This window comes from Curcuma longa, chromosome 7, assembly GCF_044706935.1.
Source record: "Curcuma longa cultivar G26 ecotype Majalengka, Jawa Barat chromosome 7, ITB_CL_G26_1.1, whole genome shotgun sequence".
Lineage (NCBI taxonomy): Eukaryota > Viridiplantae > Streptophyta > Magnoliopsida > Zingiberales > Zingiberaceae > Curcuma > Curcuma longa.
The window spans coordinates 7,213,239-7,233,445 of NC_133867.1; the positions used below are offsets into that span (position 1 = coordinate 7,213,239).

At 37.5% G+C, this 20,207-nt stretch overlaps 2 protein-coding genes across 3 annotated transcripts; both read right to left on the reverse strand.

Annotated features, from left to right (window-relative positions):
- Positions 1 to 9,402: 9,402 nt before the first annotated feature.
- On the reverse strand, positions 9,403 to 17,078 carry LOC141832288 (peptidyl-prolyl cis-trans isomerase CYP63-like). The gene is made up of 14 exons (XM_074719779.1): positions 16,873 to 17,078; positions 14,541 to 14,637; positions 14,381 to 14,435; positions 14,047 to 14,135; positions 13,777 to 13,801; positions 13,650 to 13,688; positions 13,433 to 13,550; positions 13,115 to 13,275; positions 12,687 to 13,035; positions 12,454 to 12,593; positions 11,218 to 11,437; positions 10,790 to 11,134; positions 10,632 to 10,712; positions 9,403 to 9,932 (listed from the first exon to the last, which is right to left on the reverse strand). Exons 2-14 carry the CDS (start codon positions 14,616 to 14,618, stop codon positions 9,596 to 9,598), a joined length of 2,037 nt encoding a protein of 678 aa, XP_074575880.1. The 5' UTR covers positions 14,619 to 14,637; positions 16,873 to 17,078; the 3' UTR covers positions 9,403 to 9,595.
- A 199-nt stretch (positions 17,079 to 17,277) lies between these two features.
- Positions 17,278 to 20,121, reverse strand: LOC141831700 (heat stress transcription factor A-2b-like). Of its 2 annotated transcripts, XM_074719110.1 has the most exons (3): positions 19,937 to 20,121; positions 19,060 to 19,343; positions 17,278 to 18,266 (listed from the first exon to the last, which is right to left on the reverse strand). In XM_074719110.1, the coding sequence occupies exons 2-3, from the start codon at positions 19,267 to 19,269 to the stop codon at positions 17,496 to 17,498; spliced, it is 981 nt and encodes a 326-aa protein (XP_074575211.1). In that variant the 5' UTR covers positions 19,270 to 19,343; positions 19,937 to 20,121; the 3' UTR covers positions 17,278 to 17,495. The 2 variants fall into 2 exon arrangements, with proteins under 2 accessions (XP_074575211.1, XP_074575210.1); XM_074719109.1 differs by having other exon boundaries at positions 19,060 to 20,121.
- Between the last annotated feature and the right edge of the window lie 86 nt (positions 20,122 to 20,207).

Sequence of the window (20,207 nt, forward strand, 5' to 3'; positions counted from 1 at the left end):
ACGTCCCGAGCCTGAGAAGTAGAACAAGGTCCTGTGTTTAAAACAGAGGCAGGGGCGAAGGGAAAGAGGAGGGGCCCGATACGGACCCCACCGGAAGCAATGATTCGACTGCAGTTTACCCGGACGCATACCCGCACTTCTAATCGTCGTAAAATTCATCACCTGCGGGGCCCACTGCGATGTGCTTCCGTAGTGAGGATAAATCGGAGCAGAGGAAGCCTCGTCGGGCCCACTGTCAGACCGGGTGCACGGCGTGGTTCAAGGAGCCGTTTCAAGTCCCGTCCTCGATCGCGACGCGTGGCTCCCTCCTTTGTCGGTTTTCTCCCCCCCCCCCAAATGACTCAAACGCCCTTGCTTCTTTTGGATAGCCTACCGCTTCCCCGACTTCGAACCCAATGACTAAAACGCCCTCCATTCCGGCACTATTTACGCCGATGCCACAATGCACATGGCAGTGCCATCCGGCACGTGCCGATCGCGGTGGCAACCTTGTAATTGATGCTAAAGAGAGGGGCCTTAATGCCGAATGGAAGAGTGTGCGGTCGTGCCGCGCGAGGGGAGGGGACCGTCCGATGCTTTCCTCTGTCGGCTTCCAGCCGTCCGATCGAGAGGCGAATCTATTCCTTCCGTGACCTGCAGGATTCACAGTGAGCAAGAAAGACTGGATCAAAGAAAAGAATGGTTATTAATATTTATATTTTTAATTAATGTATTAAATTGTTTTTTTAATTAAAAAAATAATTGGAATTTGTCCCAAATGATAAGTTGGAGAGTGTGGTAAGCTACATGATTGACCTGGTTGGTTTGGTGGGTGGGTTCCACCGATGATGCATTAGGCAAAGTAGAGTAAATTACAAGTCATAATTGCAATTGGATTAAGTGATAATAATGTCAGCATCTTTTGCCATGATGTGAAGTAAGTAGTATTTCTTTATCATTTCAAATAATAAAATCTCAACATGCCAATTACTAAGGAGATGATTAAATAAATAGAATAGTGAAATTTCAATAAAAGACGAGATAAAATAACAGTATAATCGAACCAAATCCAAATGCTCAAGCTCGATTTATTATTTTTCTAAATTCCAGCTCAACTCAAATTCAATTCAAACTTTAATTCTTAAACTTGAACTCGATTTATAATAAAATTAAATAGTTCACGAGCTACTCAAATTCGATTAAAAATGACTTATTTAAGCGTTAAACGAACTTAATTCAAACTCGATTAAAAAATAATTCATTTAAAAGTTAAATGAATTCAATTCAAATTCGATTTATTAATATATAATATTTATAATTCATATAATATATAAATATAATATGATAAATAAATCTTTTAATAAATATATTTATGTGTTCACAAATTAAATACTGTTAAACTCAAACTTAATTCGATAATATTTTTAAATTCGAAATCAAACTCGAGCTCGACTCGATAACTTAATTTAAGGAACTCGAATAAAATTTTTTTCGAATTGAGACCAAATAGCTCACAAACGGCTTGATCAATTTACACCCCTAGATAAATACATAAAGATTTTAAATGCATTCCATGCTAATGATGAATAAAGGGTAGTCTGATGGGCGGTTAAGAAACAAATCATAGGGAGATAAAGCTTTGTAGTTTATTGGATTAGGTCGAAATTATATCTAAGCTTTGTGAGACAAGATCGATTGGGAATTGTTAATTATGGTCAAATTGTGGTCCTGCAGTAACTGTACCAAGTGGTATTAGTTAGGTTTTTTTTTTCAATCAATTATTCAGGACCTAAACAAAGCAATTGGTTGATGGAAATGATTGAGGTGGTTAGGACTAAAAACCACACCAAGGATTTCCAAAATTCATTCTTTTTTTATAATATAAATATCCAACTCTTACAATCCGATTAATCCTAAAAATGGACGGTCCAATCCCACAGATCGTCCACCAAATAAATCCAAAAACACGCACGACTCCTCGTCCAACAGCCAAAATTCATTTTTTAAAGGACAATATCTTACTGTGCACTGTAACTGAAATTCAACATAGATGTTTGAGTAATCCACCAAACACTTTGTCGCTACATCATTGCCTACCCAACGGTCTCACGACCATCTATAAGGAGGTAAATCGAGAAATTGCAGTTGGTCACGACGGAAGAGGATATTGCTCGGCTTCGTCAAAATTCAAACTCTTATTCTCTTCTACAAATCTGCTCCGTCATAACCAACTCAACTATGCCTCGGGAACAATCTGATTCTTCTCTAAAATCATACAGGGATAAAAATTTAGTACACCAAACTACCTTTTAATCATCTTAAATGTACCCTAAAGCTTGTGGAGAACTAGACTCCTACAGCATCTGATTACAATAAATAAATAAATAAATAATATATATACAGTGTGCCCCATCAAACATTAACATGACTAGACTGTTCAAATTAAAACTCTCAAGATTGGGTCACAAAATATACTAATGAACTGGATAGACCAGTGGACCCTACCACTAGCTATCACTTTAAGGCTTAATAGGGACATTTAACTGTCCTTCGTGAAAAGACCCTTCAAAGTTTGGGACATCAACAGATAGTTTTTACCAGCACAAGGTAATTAGAATTCCATCAAACTCTTGCTATGGGTAAAGAATCGTAGTTTATACTTGCTGAATCAAGTAGATTCTAAAAAGATAACATACATACATGTAAAGAAATTATCATAAAGCTAAGATGATGCCATCATGACATTAAAAAAAAATTCAAGGACAAATCAAACAAAAGATTAGAGCATGCAACTTTATGTTTAATCAAATGATGTGGGTGTCCCACAAGCCCATTTTGTGTTTAATAACTGCATTGTTTCAACTATGCTTAGAGGAGTATGACAACATGATAAACCCACCACAAACTTAGTTTACAGCCTTTATTTCTTTGCAGGAAAGCTTGTTGCTTTTGTAGGCATCAATGGAAACAAAGTAGAGACTGCATCCATTGAAGTAAGCATGGAAAAGAACATAGACATGCATGATGGGATAAGGAGTGATTTAAAACTTCTTGTCACCACTTATTTTGTAGGTAATGATCATTGATCAGTTTCAAAAGATGGAGAAAATTTAGTCCAAGTTAAGACAGTGGGCAGATGATAGAGGATCCAGCACATAATTTTATTCTTACTGCTTTAGTTGGTGCTCAGCTTTCTTTCACATAATGTTAACATCAGTTTACTAAACTATATAGAGATTGAAGGCACCAGGTTTTATGCCATTGTTTTCAAGATGTTGCCTTTTTCTCTTTTGGAATCTAAGGATGGTGGTGGGGCAGTACTGAAAGAGACATTAGAAATCACAGGGCAGATTAAAATCGAAGGAATAGTTAAAGATAATTTTGCTTTTGAGAAAAGAAAGTGACACCAACCTATAATAGCTTTGCATCTTTCACTTGCAAAGAATATGGAAGGAGGTTAAAGTCAGAAATCTACTATTACCTTCTTCCAGGTCGTCGAGAAGTTTGAATCCTGATGAGCAAACTGGAAGAGTAAAAGCAATTAGTCAAAGGAGTATTTTGATTACGTTAAATCCTAATTCCGAAAAAAGCAAAAAATTTAATGTTAGAGGGGAAAAAAAGATCCTTAATTTTAAGATTGCCATACCAATCAGGGATATCTCTGAAACTGAGACACATCCTTATGTGAAGCATGTTTCACATAATATAATGAGTTTTAGGAATCTGACTTCTACTGCAGTTTCTCAAATCCCATTTCCAATTGAGTCTAAATTTCATCGACACTACAATTTCTGCCCCTTTGATTTTCCTCAAAGGACTGTGTAGGAATCCCATGACCAGCATGTGGAGACAAAGACATGTTCCGCATATGATCCTTAAAGAACAGTCTACACTCAATCCTGATTGGAGAATCAAAGAAGGAAAACATATAAAACACAGTTTACGTTTATAGAATTCATAAGATGGTACATCAGCAAGTTGGATAAAATGTATTAAAGTCTACAAACAGATAAGCTATAAACCTGGTCTAATGACAGTAGGATCATTAAATTAGAAGCAGCTTGACATCTACATTTGGCAAAGTCAAGGAGGCAATAACCACTGAAAAAAGAGATTAAATTAATTGAGAATCTTAACTTGTAAACAACCACCTAGGACCACACCACATCGTAGGAGAGAGACTTACCTGCTGCCATAATATTTTTCCTTAATGGAGTCCATGCTGTAGTACGTTCAGAGTGGAAGCCCTTCATAGCAAGAAAATGACATGAAGGATTAATAAGTTGCCTGGTTTGTACGGCTTTCTTCCAAAAAATAAAAGCATAATAGCACACTAGCTCCAAATTGGAAAAGAAAAGGGAACATTTGTTTACATGGAGACCATGAGCAGAAATGGGCTGTATTGGGATCTAATGGAGTTGAGCAAATAGAACAGAACCAACAAATATGCAGTGAAGATGACCAAAAATGATAGAATTTCTGAGTGAAGCTAGCCTAATTAAGAACTGACAGCGACCAAATCAAATGATTTTGATGCAGAAAAGAAAGGCAATATGCCAAAACATGTACTAGTGAAAGATTAATGCTGATTGTTAAGTAAAAGATTCAGTATCTGGTGACTTATGTTAGAAAGTTTGCATGATCAATTTAACCCAAAACCACAGCCTACTGCAGTGGATCATGCCATCATAACGCTGTGGCAACTTGCAACAATGAAGGTTTCGGAGTACACTTGGTTCAGTTCAGCTTCATGAGACCAGTTTACAAGAAATGACATTTTGAAAGAGAGGAGAAATGTAACATTTACAAAGATATATATCTCTAAAGGTTTGCCAATAAAAACAAAGGTTACTGGAATTGTGAGTGTGAAGACTATTCAACATTAGGATATATATATATATATATATAAATGGAAGCTTTTAACTGATCTCTTGCAGAAAGTGAGATAAGGAATGGCATTTAATGTAAAAAAGAAGATTGAATGTGAATATTTGATGACAAGGGTAATATTCCAGTGTCTAGGTAATTTCCCACTGTTGCAAGAGAGCACAGAGTTCATATATGATAAAGATCATGCGATGAAGTGACCACAAAAGTTCAAAGCTGGAGTAATGATGCAAAAGAAGACTCTACTGACATATTTTGTTTTTCTTAGATGAAACTACCTTTTGATTATGTACAGCATTGCAAAAGTCACAATAGTACAAAAATCACCATGTTTGGCAATAGTGATGCATAAGGCTGAGGATTTTGAGCCTGAATCTGGACTAGAAGGATGTAAAGTTTGGTCTTTCTGATTGTCAAAATGCTACTCTACCTCACTCAAAGTTTACAGTGAGAGTACAAAGAAATATTCAAAAGGAAATTCTAGTGTTAATTGAGTGATGAGAACAAAAGGCTAACATACTAAAACTTTTTGTGGTTGAATAAAGCAACATGAAAATAGAAAGAAAACTAATCAAAATGACTATCGGTTATATAATAGGTACTAATAACTTTTTTTTTAAATATAGACTGAGACCCAAAGGTGCTGAAACCCAACCAATGGGCTTTAACACCTGTAAAGCAGCAATTATACATGAGGTTAAGATTCATGAAATATAATTGAATTTACACTTAGGAACAAATTATACTTGTATAAAAACTATGAAAATATGATAATTATTCCAAGACAATATAAAAACAAACAATCTTTATGAAAAGAAGTGTTAACAGATGAACAATTTAAGAAGAGAATTAGCAGTCAGTTCAGCATACACAAGAACAGCAAGAATGCAAACCAGGATGAAGCCCAATAATATTCATCATTAGATCAAGAAAATTGATGTGTGATTCAGCAGATATACAAATCAAAACAAATTCATATTTGTAAGGGTACAGAAAGACACCAAACTTGCCATAAGCTTGGGAAATTCTCATAAATTGGACACAGAATAAGAAAAAGATAAACTTCCACCTAGAGGCCATTCATCGCCTTAATGGATTGTAACTGATCCATCAAACCAATCAATAAGTTGCCACATGGTGCATGGATCATTCTTCTGGTCCTCAGCTAAGCAACATTGCAGTTGAGATCGCGCTCCATGACATGGAGAAAAATTAATGATATTAGACCCCACTTAAGATTCTATCGACTTTTCACATGATATAAATGCAAAGATTAGACAACCAATCCAGCATTGCAGTAGTAAGAGGCCATATAACCAGTCCTTGTAAACAAAGACTGCATCCACTCTCAAGTTATTAGCTGCAAATTACAATTAAACAGGTCAATAAAAGTAAGCAGTGGAAAGCTGCAGGACCATGAATAAATGTTCAACACCAAAAATTTAATATAATCAGATACGAAATTCAAAAATTCCTACCAAATCTAAACTTGAGTTCCAAAAGTCAAAACAAAAAAAAAAATCCACTGAACACAGTTCAAGTAATATTTGCTAATAAAAATAGGATGAACAACTCTTGGGCGCTCATATGATTGGTTAGGCGCCATAAAGGTGGTCGCTGCAGACCACAAAGTATTTCCAAATGCAGTCTTTAATTTACAAAGATTTAGGTTGATGATTTGAAGCAAAGTTCAAACAGATCTTTGAAGAAGGGACAAAAACTTGTTTTTCCAACAAATTCTTTTAGGTGTGGTTAGATCTTTTCAATCACATTCTTCTTGTAATTAATTTATTTTCTTCGACTTGGGGTAACTCACATAGAGGCTATGAACCCTTTAAAATGTTAAATTTTAAAGCATTTACCAGTCACATCAGGCAACTCATAAATCAAAGGAGAAGAGGTTCTCCAAATGATTAAGTCACCTTCGTACTTATTGCATTTTGCTAGAAAATTGAAAAATCTTCGATAATACAACATGAATTTTCATGTCTAAGTTCCTTCGCAAGTTCTATACATGCATACGTTAACATCATTCTACTATAGCATCCTTGGAATTATCTTCATTCAACTTCCAATTGTAGCAACAAATTCTTCAATCTCAAAACTTTCATACTAACTACCACTGTTCAACATTAAGTATTTAATCTTAACATCAAATTCATTCTCAAGCATACTCTTCCACCTTTTAAAAGAATCAGACACATCATACTTATTTGTGAGACAATAAACTCATATTTATCAGTTAAGAGTCATCAATAAAGACGGCATTCTTGCATGCTTGCCACTCCTATCAATTGCACTTGTCCTCTCTAAACTTTTATAACATCACATATTTATCAGTTTGCCCCTCCAAACGATGGAAGATTGGATATGCCATAGGAGACAGATGAATTGTATCTTCATGAAACAATGTAAATCAAGATACCACATCATGAATCGTTACTCTCTTTTATAGAGCAAGGAATTTAACATACATATATATTAGATCACTTAAATATCAATTTGGTACATACCAGTTGACGTATATAATTAAGGTCAGGTTATGTCAGTAAAACACCACGGTTGTTGCCACTTGGCAGACTAACATATCAGGTCACAAAGCACCTAAATAGACCAAAGTCAGGTTGGAATAACAGTTGGTCAGGTTGGTGCAGCTTGGTTATTCAAATATGTAAAGAATATAATATAAAGAATACATTAATTTATATCGAGCGCCCAAATTCTATATTATTCTCGTTGTTCTAAAATTCTAAAGTTCCTAATTATCTGTAATATGTCAGAAAAATAATAAATAACATGTCATATTTCTTGGATCTAGTTCTAGCTGAATCATAGTGACCTTGGTTCGAATTCGTTTATATTTCTAAAACAAGCTTAACATAGTTGAGCTCGGCTCAGCTTGACCAAGCATGTTTACATACCCAGCCGTGTCGCCAAACTTTATAAAATAATTGAATATCAATTAAAGTCTCTTGTAAATGGAATAAGACAGCATGACACCATCTAAAGTAATCCAGAGGACAAGTTCCAACCTACTTGCAAAGTCGATTTGAAATCTGTCAGACACAACAGAGCCATCATCGCCCACCAAACAAATTCGCAGTCTATGCACTTTACATACTGGAAGAAGATAATCTCCAACGAAAGAAAGAAACAAGACTTAGAATCTTACCTGAGAAATGGGGAAATGTGCCTGGGTGGAGGGGCCAGGTGCCCCATGTGTATCACTGTTCTCAGTGTCCATCACCAAAGCCCCCGCGACCCCCTTCTCTTGATTGATCCGGCGCAGACGGAGAATTGACCTGTCGGTTCCGGTCAGTAGTGTCGCGGCTCAGGTAGATCGCCGCGGCTAAGTTCAATCCAGCGATGACGAGCGCCTGCATCGGCTCCGCGGAGCGAGTGGCCAGTACGATGTCGGCACCCTTCGCGCGCGCCGGCGCCGCCACTTATTGGAAAGACGGGGCGGTGGAAGACGGTGAGCGATGAGCGGAGTGAGGCCGGGCGGAGATCACGAGATCTCCCTCGCGCTCGTGCTCTCCTCGGACGCCGCGAAACACAAAAGAAATCAACGGCTGCCGATTGCAAGATTTAGATGGGACCCACAGAACAAATTTGTAATTAGTCCCAAGTGGCAGGCATCAAATGGCCCAACTGGTGAAACCCGTCCTAAATTTCACATTGTTTTCTTAATACGGGCCGTCACAAGGCCAACATTCTAAGGCATTTATAATAATGGGCTACCAATTTAAAGCCCATTTCCTTCCTCATTTGTGACATCAAAGTTATTCACTCATTCCATCGCGGCATGGTTCAATTGATTACTACGGGTTAAACTTATTAAAATAGACAAATCGAATATCGATGAAGCTAAGATAATATTCTCCTCATAGATAATCATGAAATCGACCGTATGAAACCACTAGAATGACGAATTTCACTTTTTACTAAAATGAATAACTACCCCCACAATATGGCCCGTTGATAAACGAATGAACACTTGACAAAACGATCATATTACAACCCATTTCAACAAAGATGAAATCCGTCATCCCAACGATCCCGCACAGTCGATCCCACAATCATATGTAAAGAGATAAATCGAAAAATTATAATTGACCACTATGGAAAGGACATTGCCTCAGATTTGTTGAGATTCAACTCTTATCCACTTCAACAATTCTACCCTGCAGTAACCAACTCAACCATACTCCAGAAGTATTATATTACAACACATGATTCTTATCTAGATAGAACATGTATCTCTATAACAATGGATCGACCGTGAAAATCGACTGTTATTACAACCCATGATTCTATTATCCAGAGGGAACATAGCTCTATAACGACTGTCGATGACCTCAACATAAACACTTCTCAATTTACTCTAATAGTCAATAAGAAACTTCTATGAAACCGAACAGATCACTAATACAACTGAGTTTTGATAAATTGTCGTCCCTTTGGCTTCTCAGAAACAGAAAACCGTATCTAGGGCACAGGAAAATAGGTTCTAAGATTCAAATATAAGAATATATATAAGAATATAAACACCCGAAAGATGTGGATAATGCAAAAGCAAGGAGGAAAAACATTCAAACTCTCAGTTCCAAGTTTGCAATAATAAGGGGGGTCTCACTGAGTCCTGGACAATTTTCTAAGCAAAGACAAATTGACAATCCTGCAGTAGCAAAACCATAATTCAGATGACAACATTGATTCTGCCCAGAAGTTACCTATCCGGACTCCCATCTCCATATGCAACCAGTCCATTGACTGCGGTAGGGCTGCCGGACCGAGAGCTGCTTCGAGATCTTCCTTTGTCGGCAGTGTCCATGTGTTCTGCATCAGATCTAAACTTCGAACGGCCAGGACTCTTTGATCTTGATCGCCCTCTAGCTGAGGGAAGATCATCTCTTTGTGGACCAAGGCGAGATTGAAGCTGACTGCTTAGCGCAGGCTTCTGCCTGTCCAACGGGCTTCGGCTTCGGCTCTGGCTCCGATACCTCTGCCGGCCACGAACAGGACTACGTGATAAGCTCTTGCTTCGATCCCTTCTGGTGCGATATCTAATAAAGAGAATAACATCACAAAGTGAATGTGAGACTGAAACATAGGAAGAAGGTCCCTTGTACTAGTTTTAACCATTTTTTTAGACTCGTTTACTTGGATGGAAGTTGGCAGGGGAAGAGAATCACAAATTTACACATGAGGCTCAATTTCTCATATTTTTCTCTCATCCCTCTCCTCAGGTCTTTTTTTATCGGAAAATGAAAAGAAAGTGAACTGTATCTTCTTAATCTCACCTATTTCATTTATCTTGTTCAACAGTGTCTATCCAAGTAAACAAAAGAGGAAGAGATGTTCTCTCTTGAACTAGAGACTAAGACAAGGAGAAGGGTGAGTTTCCAAGTCAAGTTGTATCATGAGTAACAAGGCCAAGCTAGCAGCATCAAAGTTGAGGGATCAAAATTAACATTGCAATAATCGTACTGTAACTTCAAGTGCGCATTCAATTCATTTTCAGTGAAACCAAAATCATTCCTAGATAATTCATTTGTCATGTGTTTTCTTAAAATTTCTTACATAATCTCCACAAGACGCCCAGATTCTAAAGAAAGATGGAATATTAATAGTTTTCCTACTCTAGTAATTTCATTGACTCCAAAGAGCAAGCTCAATCAACTTAAAGCAATAATCATACCTAAAAGAAAAACTAATAGAAGGAAAAAAATAAACAAATGTAAAAGTGCATAAGCAGCAAGTACCTGGGTGGACTATTGCCTCTTGGAGAGACTCGGTACCGTCTCACAGGAGAACGATCGGTGTAGAATGGACGCCTTGGGTACCTATAAGATGAATTTACATCAATGTTTGCAGAAGATCTATCCAAGATTGAAGCAAATTATTTTGAGTCCACAGAAACCTATTTCTTTCTCTTTCTTGTTCATATCTGCCTCTGTAGTAGTGGGAGCGAACAGGAGAACGCTCTGGTGATGGTGTCCTGTACTTCCTTACAAACGCATACTGTTCACTAAAACCACGTCCCTTCCTAATGCGTTTTGGAGGGCCAGTAGGTGATGGCTTTCTAATTGAATCTAATTCCTGCCTTGGACTCCTTGAACGACTTTTGCTTCTTCTACTTATTCTTTTGTCCAAACTTTGGTCAGCACCACCAGAATGTTGAGCTCTGATCGGGCTTGATGTACGCTCCACAATTAGGGGAACCCTAGGAATTCCAATTGAATATTCTTTAGGCCTGATTGGGCTCCTGCATAACAAATTGCATATAATGCCAATTACAGATGAGACTGCAAATGCAAGAGCCAGTATATGTACATACACAAGTAATACCTGGATTGTCTTGACCTCTCAATTGAATTGGGAGGTTGATTGGTCCTTTCATTCAATTTGACGATTGAGTGATTCAATGCTTCTGGATAATCCCTCTTTTCTTTAAAAGCATGTCCTGCTTCATGTGAGGCATCAACATTAGGATCTATCCTTCCACTTTTGGTTGGGTTTCCAGTAGCTACTGCTTTAATGGGTGCTGCTGGAAGAGATTGTTTCCTTCCTATTGAACATGCAAGATGCTCAGCATTTCAGAAAACCAACACAAATAACAACTGGAAAGGGGGAATCTGGCTATCTTCATATATACAATGCTAACGAAAATGTGAAGTGACCAAAAAAAATCCATGTTTATAGTGCAGAAAGTACAATCAGCCATTTGACATTAAAACAATCATGAGTCTAACAAATATCTGTTAACGTACTTAGGTCACAATCATTACATGTATTTTGTACACTTGATGAACGCCAGATCACTAAAACTGAGGTTCGAATTAATTAATATTCTTGCATGAAACCAAAAGAGTTTGCAGTACCTCTGTTTCCAGAAAATGGGTACATAGAATGAAAAGAAGCCCAAGCTTGTAATCTTTATTTTGGAGCCTTTGAAATGTAAGTATAGTTTTGCTTTTGGGATATAGTGTGAGCCCTAGTTCATAGATCATCATCATCAAGCCGCCCAAACTACTTGGGGTTGACTACATGAACTTACCCATTGATTGAACAAATAGAAGAGTATATCACTAATAATATTCAAATAAAATTAAATTATTCTTTAGGATATAGATATGCTGGTTCATATAGATAATGACAAGATTGATCATCTGCCTAAATGATGTGAACCAAACATATGGCATACTTAAGCAAGGCATATACCACAAGTTAATAATTAATAGTTTTTACCTTTTACAAAAATAAGAAAACAAATGGACCTTCATTAGCACAAGAATTTGAAAATATTGCAAAACATTGATTATTATATGCCATATAGGTGTCATAACAGGATGTGTCTGGAAGGACAGAGTGAAAGTCGCAAGGCCAAAATAGTGAAAGAACCGCATTAAAATGTGTTACTAGGTTGGCAAACAACAAACAATAACAAAACAAACAAGAAGCATAAAAATGCATGAAATAATAGAAAATTGAAAGATGTAGGATACCATATTAATTAATGTGAAAGAACTTTGTCTGAAAATAAATCAAATGTGATAGAAGAAACTTCAAAGAGCAACTGCACACCATCGTTTTTAGCAGAGATATTAGTATGCTGCGGTGATTGCTTCAAGTTCTTAATACTATCATGAGGGCTAGGTTTTTCTCCACCAGAGCTACTATTGCTGGTACTTCCACTTTCCGAATCACTGGAACTTATTGAGATCCTACAAAATGGAGCACATTTTATAAAAAAAATTGCCTGTCTTTTGCAGCACATAAAATTACCTTTATACCAGAGCTGACATTAACCAACGTACCGTTTTGATTTACGAGTAGGTCTGTTGTTGTGAATTTTTTGCCGCCTATCTCTATTGTGATCATTCTTTCTTCTACCATGTTTATCTTTGTTTTTTCTTAATGTTCTCTTTCTCCTCGTGTACCTAGAACCACTTGAGGAACTTGTATATGATGAGTCAGACTCTGAACTAGAAACACTATCAGATGAGTAGGAATCAGAATCAGAAGAATCCGAACTATAAGAATCAGATGAATGTCTTCTCTTTCTTTTCTTTAGTTCCTCTTTAACAGTCCTTTTGTGATTTGACCTTTGTTCCCCACCAGAACTATCACTAGAAGAGCTATCTGAGCTGGCTTTTCTAAGCTTCTCTGCAAGAACTACAGATGTGTCAGACAAACTAACAAAACACACATTCCTTTGTGTTATCATGCTTGCTTCAGATCTTACCCTTCTCTTTTCTTGCTGCAACTTGAGTCTTACCAGCAGAAACTTCACCACAATCAACAATTTTTACCATGTAAAGGGGTTTTCCTTTCTCAGTACCTGCATGTTCTATCTTCTTCAACAATGCTGAACTACTTAGTACCTTCCCAAACACAACATTTTTGCTGAAAAACATGCAGATATATCTTGTGAGAATCAGGGGTAAAAAGTAACCAGCAGCCATAATAACCTTCCGGTTGCACAGCTAAATAGACAGTAAACAAAAGCCAAAATCTTCATATATCATAGTCCATATAAAGTTCATAGAAAGGAAAGTGTTACCCATCAAGCTCTGGAGTAGCCCTGAAAGTAATAAAAAATTGAGATCCATTTGAGTTAGGTGCAGAGCTTGCCAATGACAGAAACCCAGGTCCTGCATGCTTGAGCTTAAAATTTTCATCTATACAGAAAAGATTGACATCAGGGAAACATGTTTCATGACTAACAAATATAGAATAGCATGTCAGAAATCATATGGTCCACTCCTCCCATCATATACCTGGAAATTTTCTTCCATATATGCTCTCACCACCAATGCCTGGAAATAGCACATTAATTGGGCTTTCAAAGTATATTTAGCAAGAAGTCACATGGAAAGTAGAAGCCTGGACATAACAAAGCAATACCATCTTGTCTTGATAAATCGCCACCCTGTATAAAAATAAACATCATTTCCCATTGATAATGACCAACTATTTGACATTATTATAAAAAATCAATCCAAATTGTAGTAACTCATTGAAAATGATGAATAGGAATACATATTTTCATAACTAACATGCAAATGCAAGAAACAACCCAACAAAAAAGTATCAACAGGATGCATCCCAATGAATGGATATGGAAAGCATTTCTAGATTATTTTTTAGCAACAATGAACAATGAAAGAAACATACTTGAGCAACAAATCCTTTCACAATTCGATGGAAGGTTGAACCCTTGTAACACAATGGTACTTTTGTAGAAGCTCCAATGCCTTTTTCGCCTAGACAAAACAAAAGTTGATGAATTAAAAAAGTCCTTGAGTATTTTCTGGTAAAATGTCATGGTTTATCACTCTATTAAGATAAGTGAATAAGGCACTTTCTACTATCTACATATTGTACAATATGATCATGCTAGAGAAAAGATGCACCAGATAGAATATTCATCGTTGAGAGGATTAATATTTATTAAAAATGCTAGTAAATATCTCATTGCAGAGAGTTCAAATGGTAATGGAGAACATACCAGTACAAAGTGCTCGAAAATTCTCTGCAATTTTTGGAACTACATCAGCAAAAAGCTGTAAAATCAAGTGAGAAAAAAGGTAAGACAAAAGGGTATGACATTTTAACCAAATAACTTTGAAAAAAGTAAACCCAGTCATGAAAACCAATAGAATACCTACCTCTATATCCATTCTCTCAGGAGGCTTACCATCCACTGAAATCTCAAGAAAAACAACGGGATTCTTCTTCATTGCCATTTTTCCTCAGTTGAAAATGCTGCATTTAATTGTCAAAAAATCCCTCTCAAAATAGTAGTCCAGAATATTTATTGCAAGTTCAACCATTATTTCTGTAAATTGCTTCCAAAAAGATAAAATTAAAGCCTCAAATTCATGGCCTTGCTTGTAGATCATATCTAAGGTAGGGGAATCAAGTGCTGGATTAGGTCGATTTTCAAACAAAATTTGATCCAACCCAACATGTCCGGATCAATGAATATTAACCCAAAACCGTATCCAAAACCAAATACGGTAGAATCAAACCAACCAAAGTCAGATCAGAGAAGGTTGATTATCAGTTTTTAGGTCACACCAAACTACTTACTAATGTTAATACGAGAAAAGGTACTTCATGCAATAAAAAATAAATTTTAATTTTATAAATTAAAAATCCATAACAAAAGATATCAAAAAACATATTTAGTATCATACAATTATAAGTATAATTATATAACATATTAATATATAGTATCATACAATTATGTACAATGAATTAGTCACCAAGGCCAAACTAAAATGATATGGTTCTTAATTGTTTAGTGGTACTCTTTTATTACTATTAACATTATTAGAATTTATCAATACATACGGAGTTCGTTGAATAAATTACTGAGATTAATTATTAATAAGGAAGTATAATGGGTGATTTATAATTAAATTTTGAGTAAATTATATCTTTCATATAATTAAACTTGGGTCAGGCAAGGCTAATTTGTATTTTGGCTTAGATAGAAAATAATCCAAATCATCAAAACTTTTGGTTCAGATTTAATTAGGTCATATATCCATTGGACCAGGTTTTTCCCCCACCACTAATTTAAGGATGTGACAATAAGAGCACATGTTGCCACTTTAGCCTTTTTTCTAATTGCTAAAATCCAACTTCTAAAACAAGTGAATCTGTTGATCAATCTAACAGACAGTCTCTCACTCCACTCTGCCTGGCAGTTGCATTTCACTCTGCATCATTGTTGTTAAGACAGTAAGATGCCTATTTTAAAAGAAAACAGAAATCAAATTTCTGAAATAATTTCTCATTCAGATTGCCACTCTACACTGTCAATTTTATGTTGGACACAGCAATGGCAGACTGCTGAGTCATGAGGTAGTCATATATTCATATCTGAAGTGATACATGATGCCACTCGACAAGTACAGGAAGAGCACAGTTTTCCTACATGCTATTAACTTACGAGTCAATGTATAAGTAGATTGCACATCTGTTGGTAAAGTTGTAACCCATGCAGTTATATCAGCCATTAGTATTGTTTTCACTCCTGTTGGTTTGTTGAAATAATGTGATTATTTACAGTGGTATTGCATTTATGTGGTTGAGTGGGTTGTAGGATAAATGATGTTGTTGCATTCTTCAATATTAACTTATACGCATTTCCATTATGCTTGCTGAATTCTACTCAATGTTTTCCTACTGATTTCCTTTACCTTTCGCCTCTAGATCAATAAGAGGGTGAGAAGTTTGAGTCAATAAGAGGTCATTGAGATGGCAAGACGCAAGATAGAGGGTAGCTAACATGACACTTTGAGGCTATTGTAAATCACAGTTTTGGCATCTATTTCATATATTATCAATTTTCTTTTATTAAAGTTCATGTATCATATTTGGACCTTATATAAGCGTGTTCTTGGAACATGGGATGGATAATGTTGTTAGTTTCCTTTTTTGTCAGACACTCCTCTTAATTATACTTGTGCAAATTCTGTTGTTCAGTTTAGATTACTGACATTATGATTATATATATACACGATTGGTGGCATGTTAAGAACATTCTCTAGCACCACAACTATTCTGTCAATGCTCAAAGCTATCATATTAGGGAATTATCCTGCAGATGTGGATCCCATTTCAACAGACAAAAAGGAGATCCACACAGGGCAATGGCAACTTCATGGACTTTAGCTCTTAGAATGTCATTGTCATGGAACACTAAGTGGGTTAGGCAAGCAAAAGAGAGAATTGTGGAACTGGAAACAAAACCATGGATGATCAACTCTAAATACGCCTAAAACAACGGCTGTTAGAGCAGTTGCAAGATGAAAGTGTTGCAGACGTCTACATCTGAAACTACTCTGCATGAATCGTGCTCCCAAATGTGCACTAATAGGCGAGAAGAACATCGATATTTCACGTTAGATGTTTTGTTTTTTCCCGGATTCAGATATGTACGGATCCAATTCTTACAAGGTACTGAGGAAAATTAAGGCCTCAATTTACCTAGAAGGAAAACGCAGAGTATCCCGTCACTCAAAAAAGAGCGTTCCGCAGCGTTGAAATGGTCGGACAGAAGGACCAATGAGACGGCGTCGGAATATTGAATCGATGGCGCGGGGTCGGAATCGGAAGGCGGTCGTAGAAGACGATTGCCGTCCGAAGGGTGTTGGAACAAGCAGCTCGGGTGGCGGCGCCGCCACGGAAGCGAAGTCGGAAACACCGACGGACGAGGGAACAAACGCACCTAAGCCTAGGGTTTTTAATTTGGGAAATTTTCATTTCAGTCCTAAATACTATCTCTTGAGTTTTAAATTCATCAAAACGGCCTTTATATTCTCAAAATTTGTCATTTAATCCTCAATTTATTAACATCAAATTGTAATATCATTTCCTTTAGATGGTCTGAAATATCTGCATGAAGCTTCACCCAAAGCATCCATTACCACGAGCTGAACTAAAAATTTCAAACTACCACAAACTCGATAACATCAATATTTTCTTGTCATGATCACCAGAATTGCTTCCAAACAGTGCCCAACATAATTCAGCAGTTAGAACTAGATGGCTCAAGCAAGTTACAACAGACGCGAAGACAGTGAAGATGAACAAGTTATTTTGGCATCCTATCAGGGACTGGTTGAACTAAGAAAGCCTAATTTGTCCGCCAAAGTATTCAGATCATCACTACTGCTTGCCTCATCGTTGCGGCTATCGTCGATCCTCTCGCTCAGCAGATCCTTCCAAAATTCCTCATTCAAATCCTCATCTGACTTTTGTTCCGGCAGCTTCAATTGTTCTTGGTAACCGTCCTCACTCACCAGTCCGTGCATCTCCAGGGCCAAGTCGCCCAAACCCAGTGCTTCTTCCTCCGCGTGGAAGTCCTGTTGATCATCGTTTTCGGCTTTGACCGTAATGCCAATGACTTCTCGGCCGACGCTGCTAGTTCCAGCGTAATTCTCTGGAGCTCTGTCGATCGGACGTCGCCTTTTCTTTGATATCTCCTCTTCGAGCTCCTTAAAACGCTCCTTTTGCTCGACCAGCTGGTGTAAAAGGCCGGGGTTCCGAATCAACCGCACCAAGAATTCCATCATCTGTTGCTGCTTCTGCTCAGTCTGGTGCAGCTTCTCCTCCATGGCTCTAAGACGGGACCTCGTGTTCTGCTGCTCCAGCCGCAGCTTCACCAGCTCCGTTAGCAGTAGCTGCCTGTCGCGCTTCAGCCTGTCGATTTCGCCTTCGAGTCCGAATTCTCCGACTTCAAGGAATGAACCAAGAGGCTGCTGTGAAGGAAGATGAGAAGCTGGCTTTCTTCTCTTTATGGTCTTCAGAAGATGCTTCTGGCCTCTCAGAAAGCCCTCGTTTGCGAACTCCCACCTATCAGCATCCACCTTCCTGAAGCCCTGCGTCAAATATACAACATGACCAAATAAGAACCATGGTGAATGAAACCAATGATACTGTGAATCAACAATGACTTCAAGAAAATAAAATTAAGAGCTCTGGTGAACGAAAGCATTAGAACTTTGAAGAAAATAAGTTAGGAAAAACATGCAGATAACGCAGTTTAATGTCCAAATCAAGTTGTATTACAATACAACCCAAGATTAGAAGGAAAGCTAACAGAGAGAGAGCCAATTTCTTTGCCAAACCAAGATACTTTTATTTGCGTTCTCACTGTAAGCTTTACAAGGATGATTCTGCATTGGAGAATAATGTCTCACTGTTGGGAAGTTTCAAGAAGCTAATGAAGAAGATATCATCTTATCTGGTGAACACATCTAACCTCATTGAAGAGACAGAAGAATTCGACATAAACTAAATCAGTGCACAAATACTATTACCATTTGACTGCAAGTCAAACTATATTCTAAATGAAAAACCATTCAGCAAAATACAAAGATGATTGCAACTGTCGAGCATTTTTTTTGTGCACGAAGACTGCAATTAGCAGACAACCGAGTAAACTGAAGTGTTGAAACTCAAAACACTACTGATTTCCTTTTTCATACATTGCCTACCCAATAGTAAACAGAAATGTGGGATACAACACACACGCAAAAAAGATTTTAGTAACAAATAACTGATAAGATAACACAGCATAATGAATACAGACTAAATATCAAGTTGACAACAAATTCATCTGCAGCTAACAGTGAAGTAGTAGACTGAATGTGCTACATTCAAAATACTTACATATGTATTTAGCTGCCGCACAAAGCTGGAGAAGTTGTTGTGCTTGAAATATCTTGGAAGAAGAGTCATTGCGAATGCCTGAGGATTCCAGACAACGAAACTGTTGTTGGCAGGGCCCCATGACACGATCTCGTCAGTGCTAGCATCCTCAACTATTTCATAGGTCTTCGTCAGGAACGGCGGCGGACCGACATCATGCAACCCATCCATTGGCCTAGGAGGATCCCCAGCACCATCGACGGAGCCAGAGGATGCATCAGAGAAATCGTAGTGCTCCTCTTTCACTGGCATCACATTATGATTCATGGATGAACGCAAAGAGAGTGGAAAATTGGAAATCAAGTGATTAGGTGGAAGTGACTAGTCCAAAGTTGCGAAGAGCAGCAGATAAAGGGTAAACAGTTTGTGATACACAGATTGACAAATATAGATCGAAGATAGAGAGGCAAACTCAGAACAGGAAGCAAAATGCTCCCTTTCTAGCAGAAATTTTGCTTACAACAGGAATCTGATCAGATTTTTATTCGAAGATATTAGTCAACAAAGACAGCAAGCAAAGAACAAAACGAATCAGAAACAGAAACGACGGTAGGTTTACCACCAAAATCGTCTGTCCTCTACGCCATTAGATTGGCAAGATTCAGCTGAAAAGAACAGAAAGACAACGCTTTGCAAAGAACAAATTGGAGAAACAATACAAGCAGAGAGCTTGACGTGACGAATGGGATCCCGATGAAAATGAGGCAGCAGTTATCATGTCTTACCACCAAACCGACGGAAAAGAGTGAGGATTAACAACAGTCATCGGTTCTCCAGAAGAAAAACAAGAAGAACAAAAGGGAGAGAATGATCCGACGAACGAAAGAATTGAATTTACCTAATCTTCTTGCTTGGAGTCGAACAAAATGCAGGTTTAGGATCGCTTAGCTCTGTTCCAGAGTGAGCTGAAGTGAGGTGGAGTGATCGAAACGGGAGAGCTGCCGCGTAAGCATCATGAGCCAAGAGGAGAAGAGGAAGGGTGGACGTGATGTCTCAAAATGGCAATTCTCCTCCTTTGAAATAGAAGATTCTAGAGCTATATAAGCGATGCTTGGAAGTTTCTAGACGACTCAGGTGTCATCTTCATAGCGCGCCGTATAGAAGTGTGA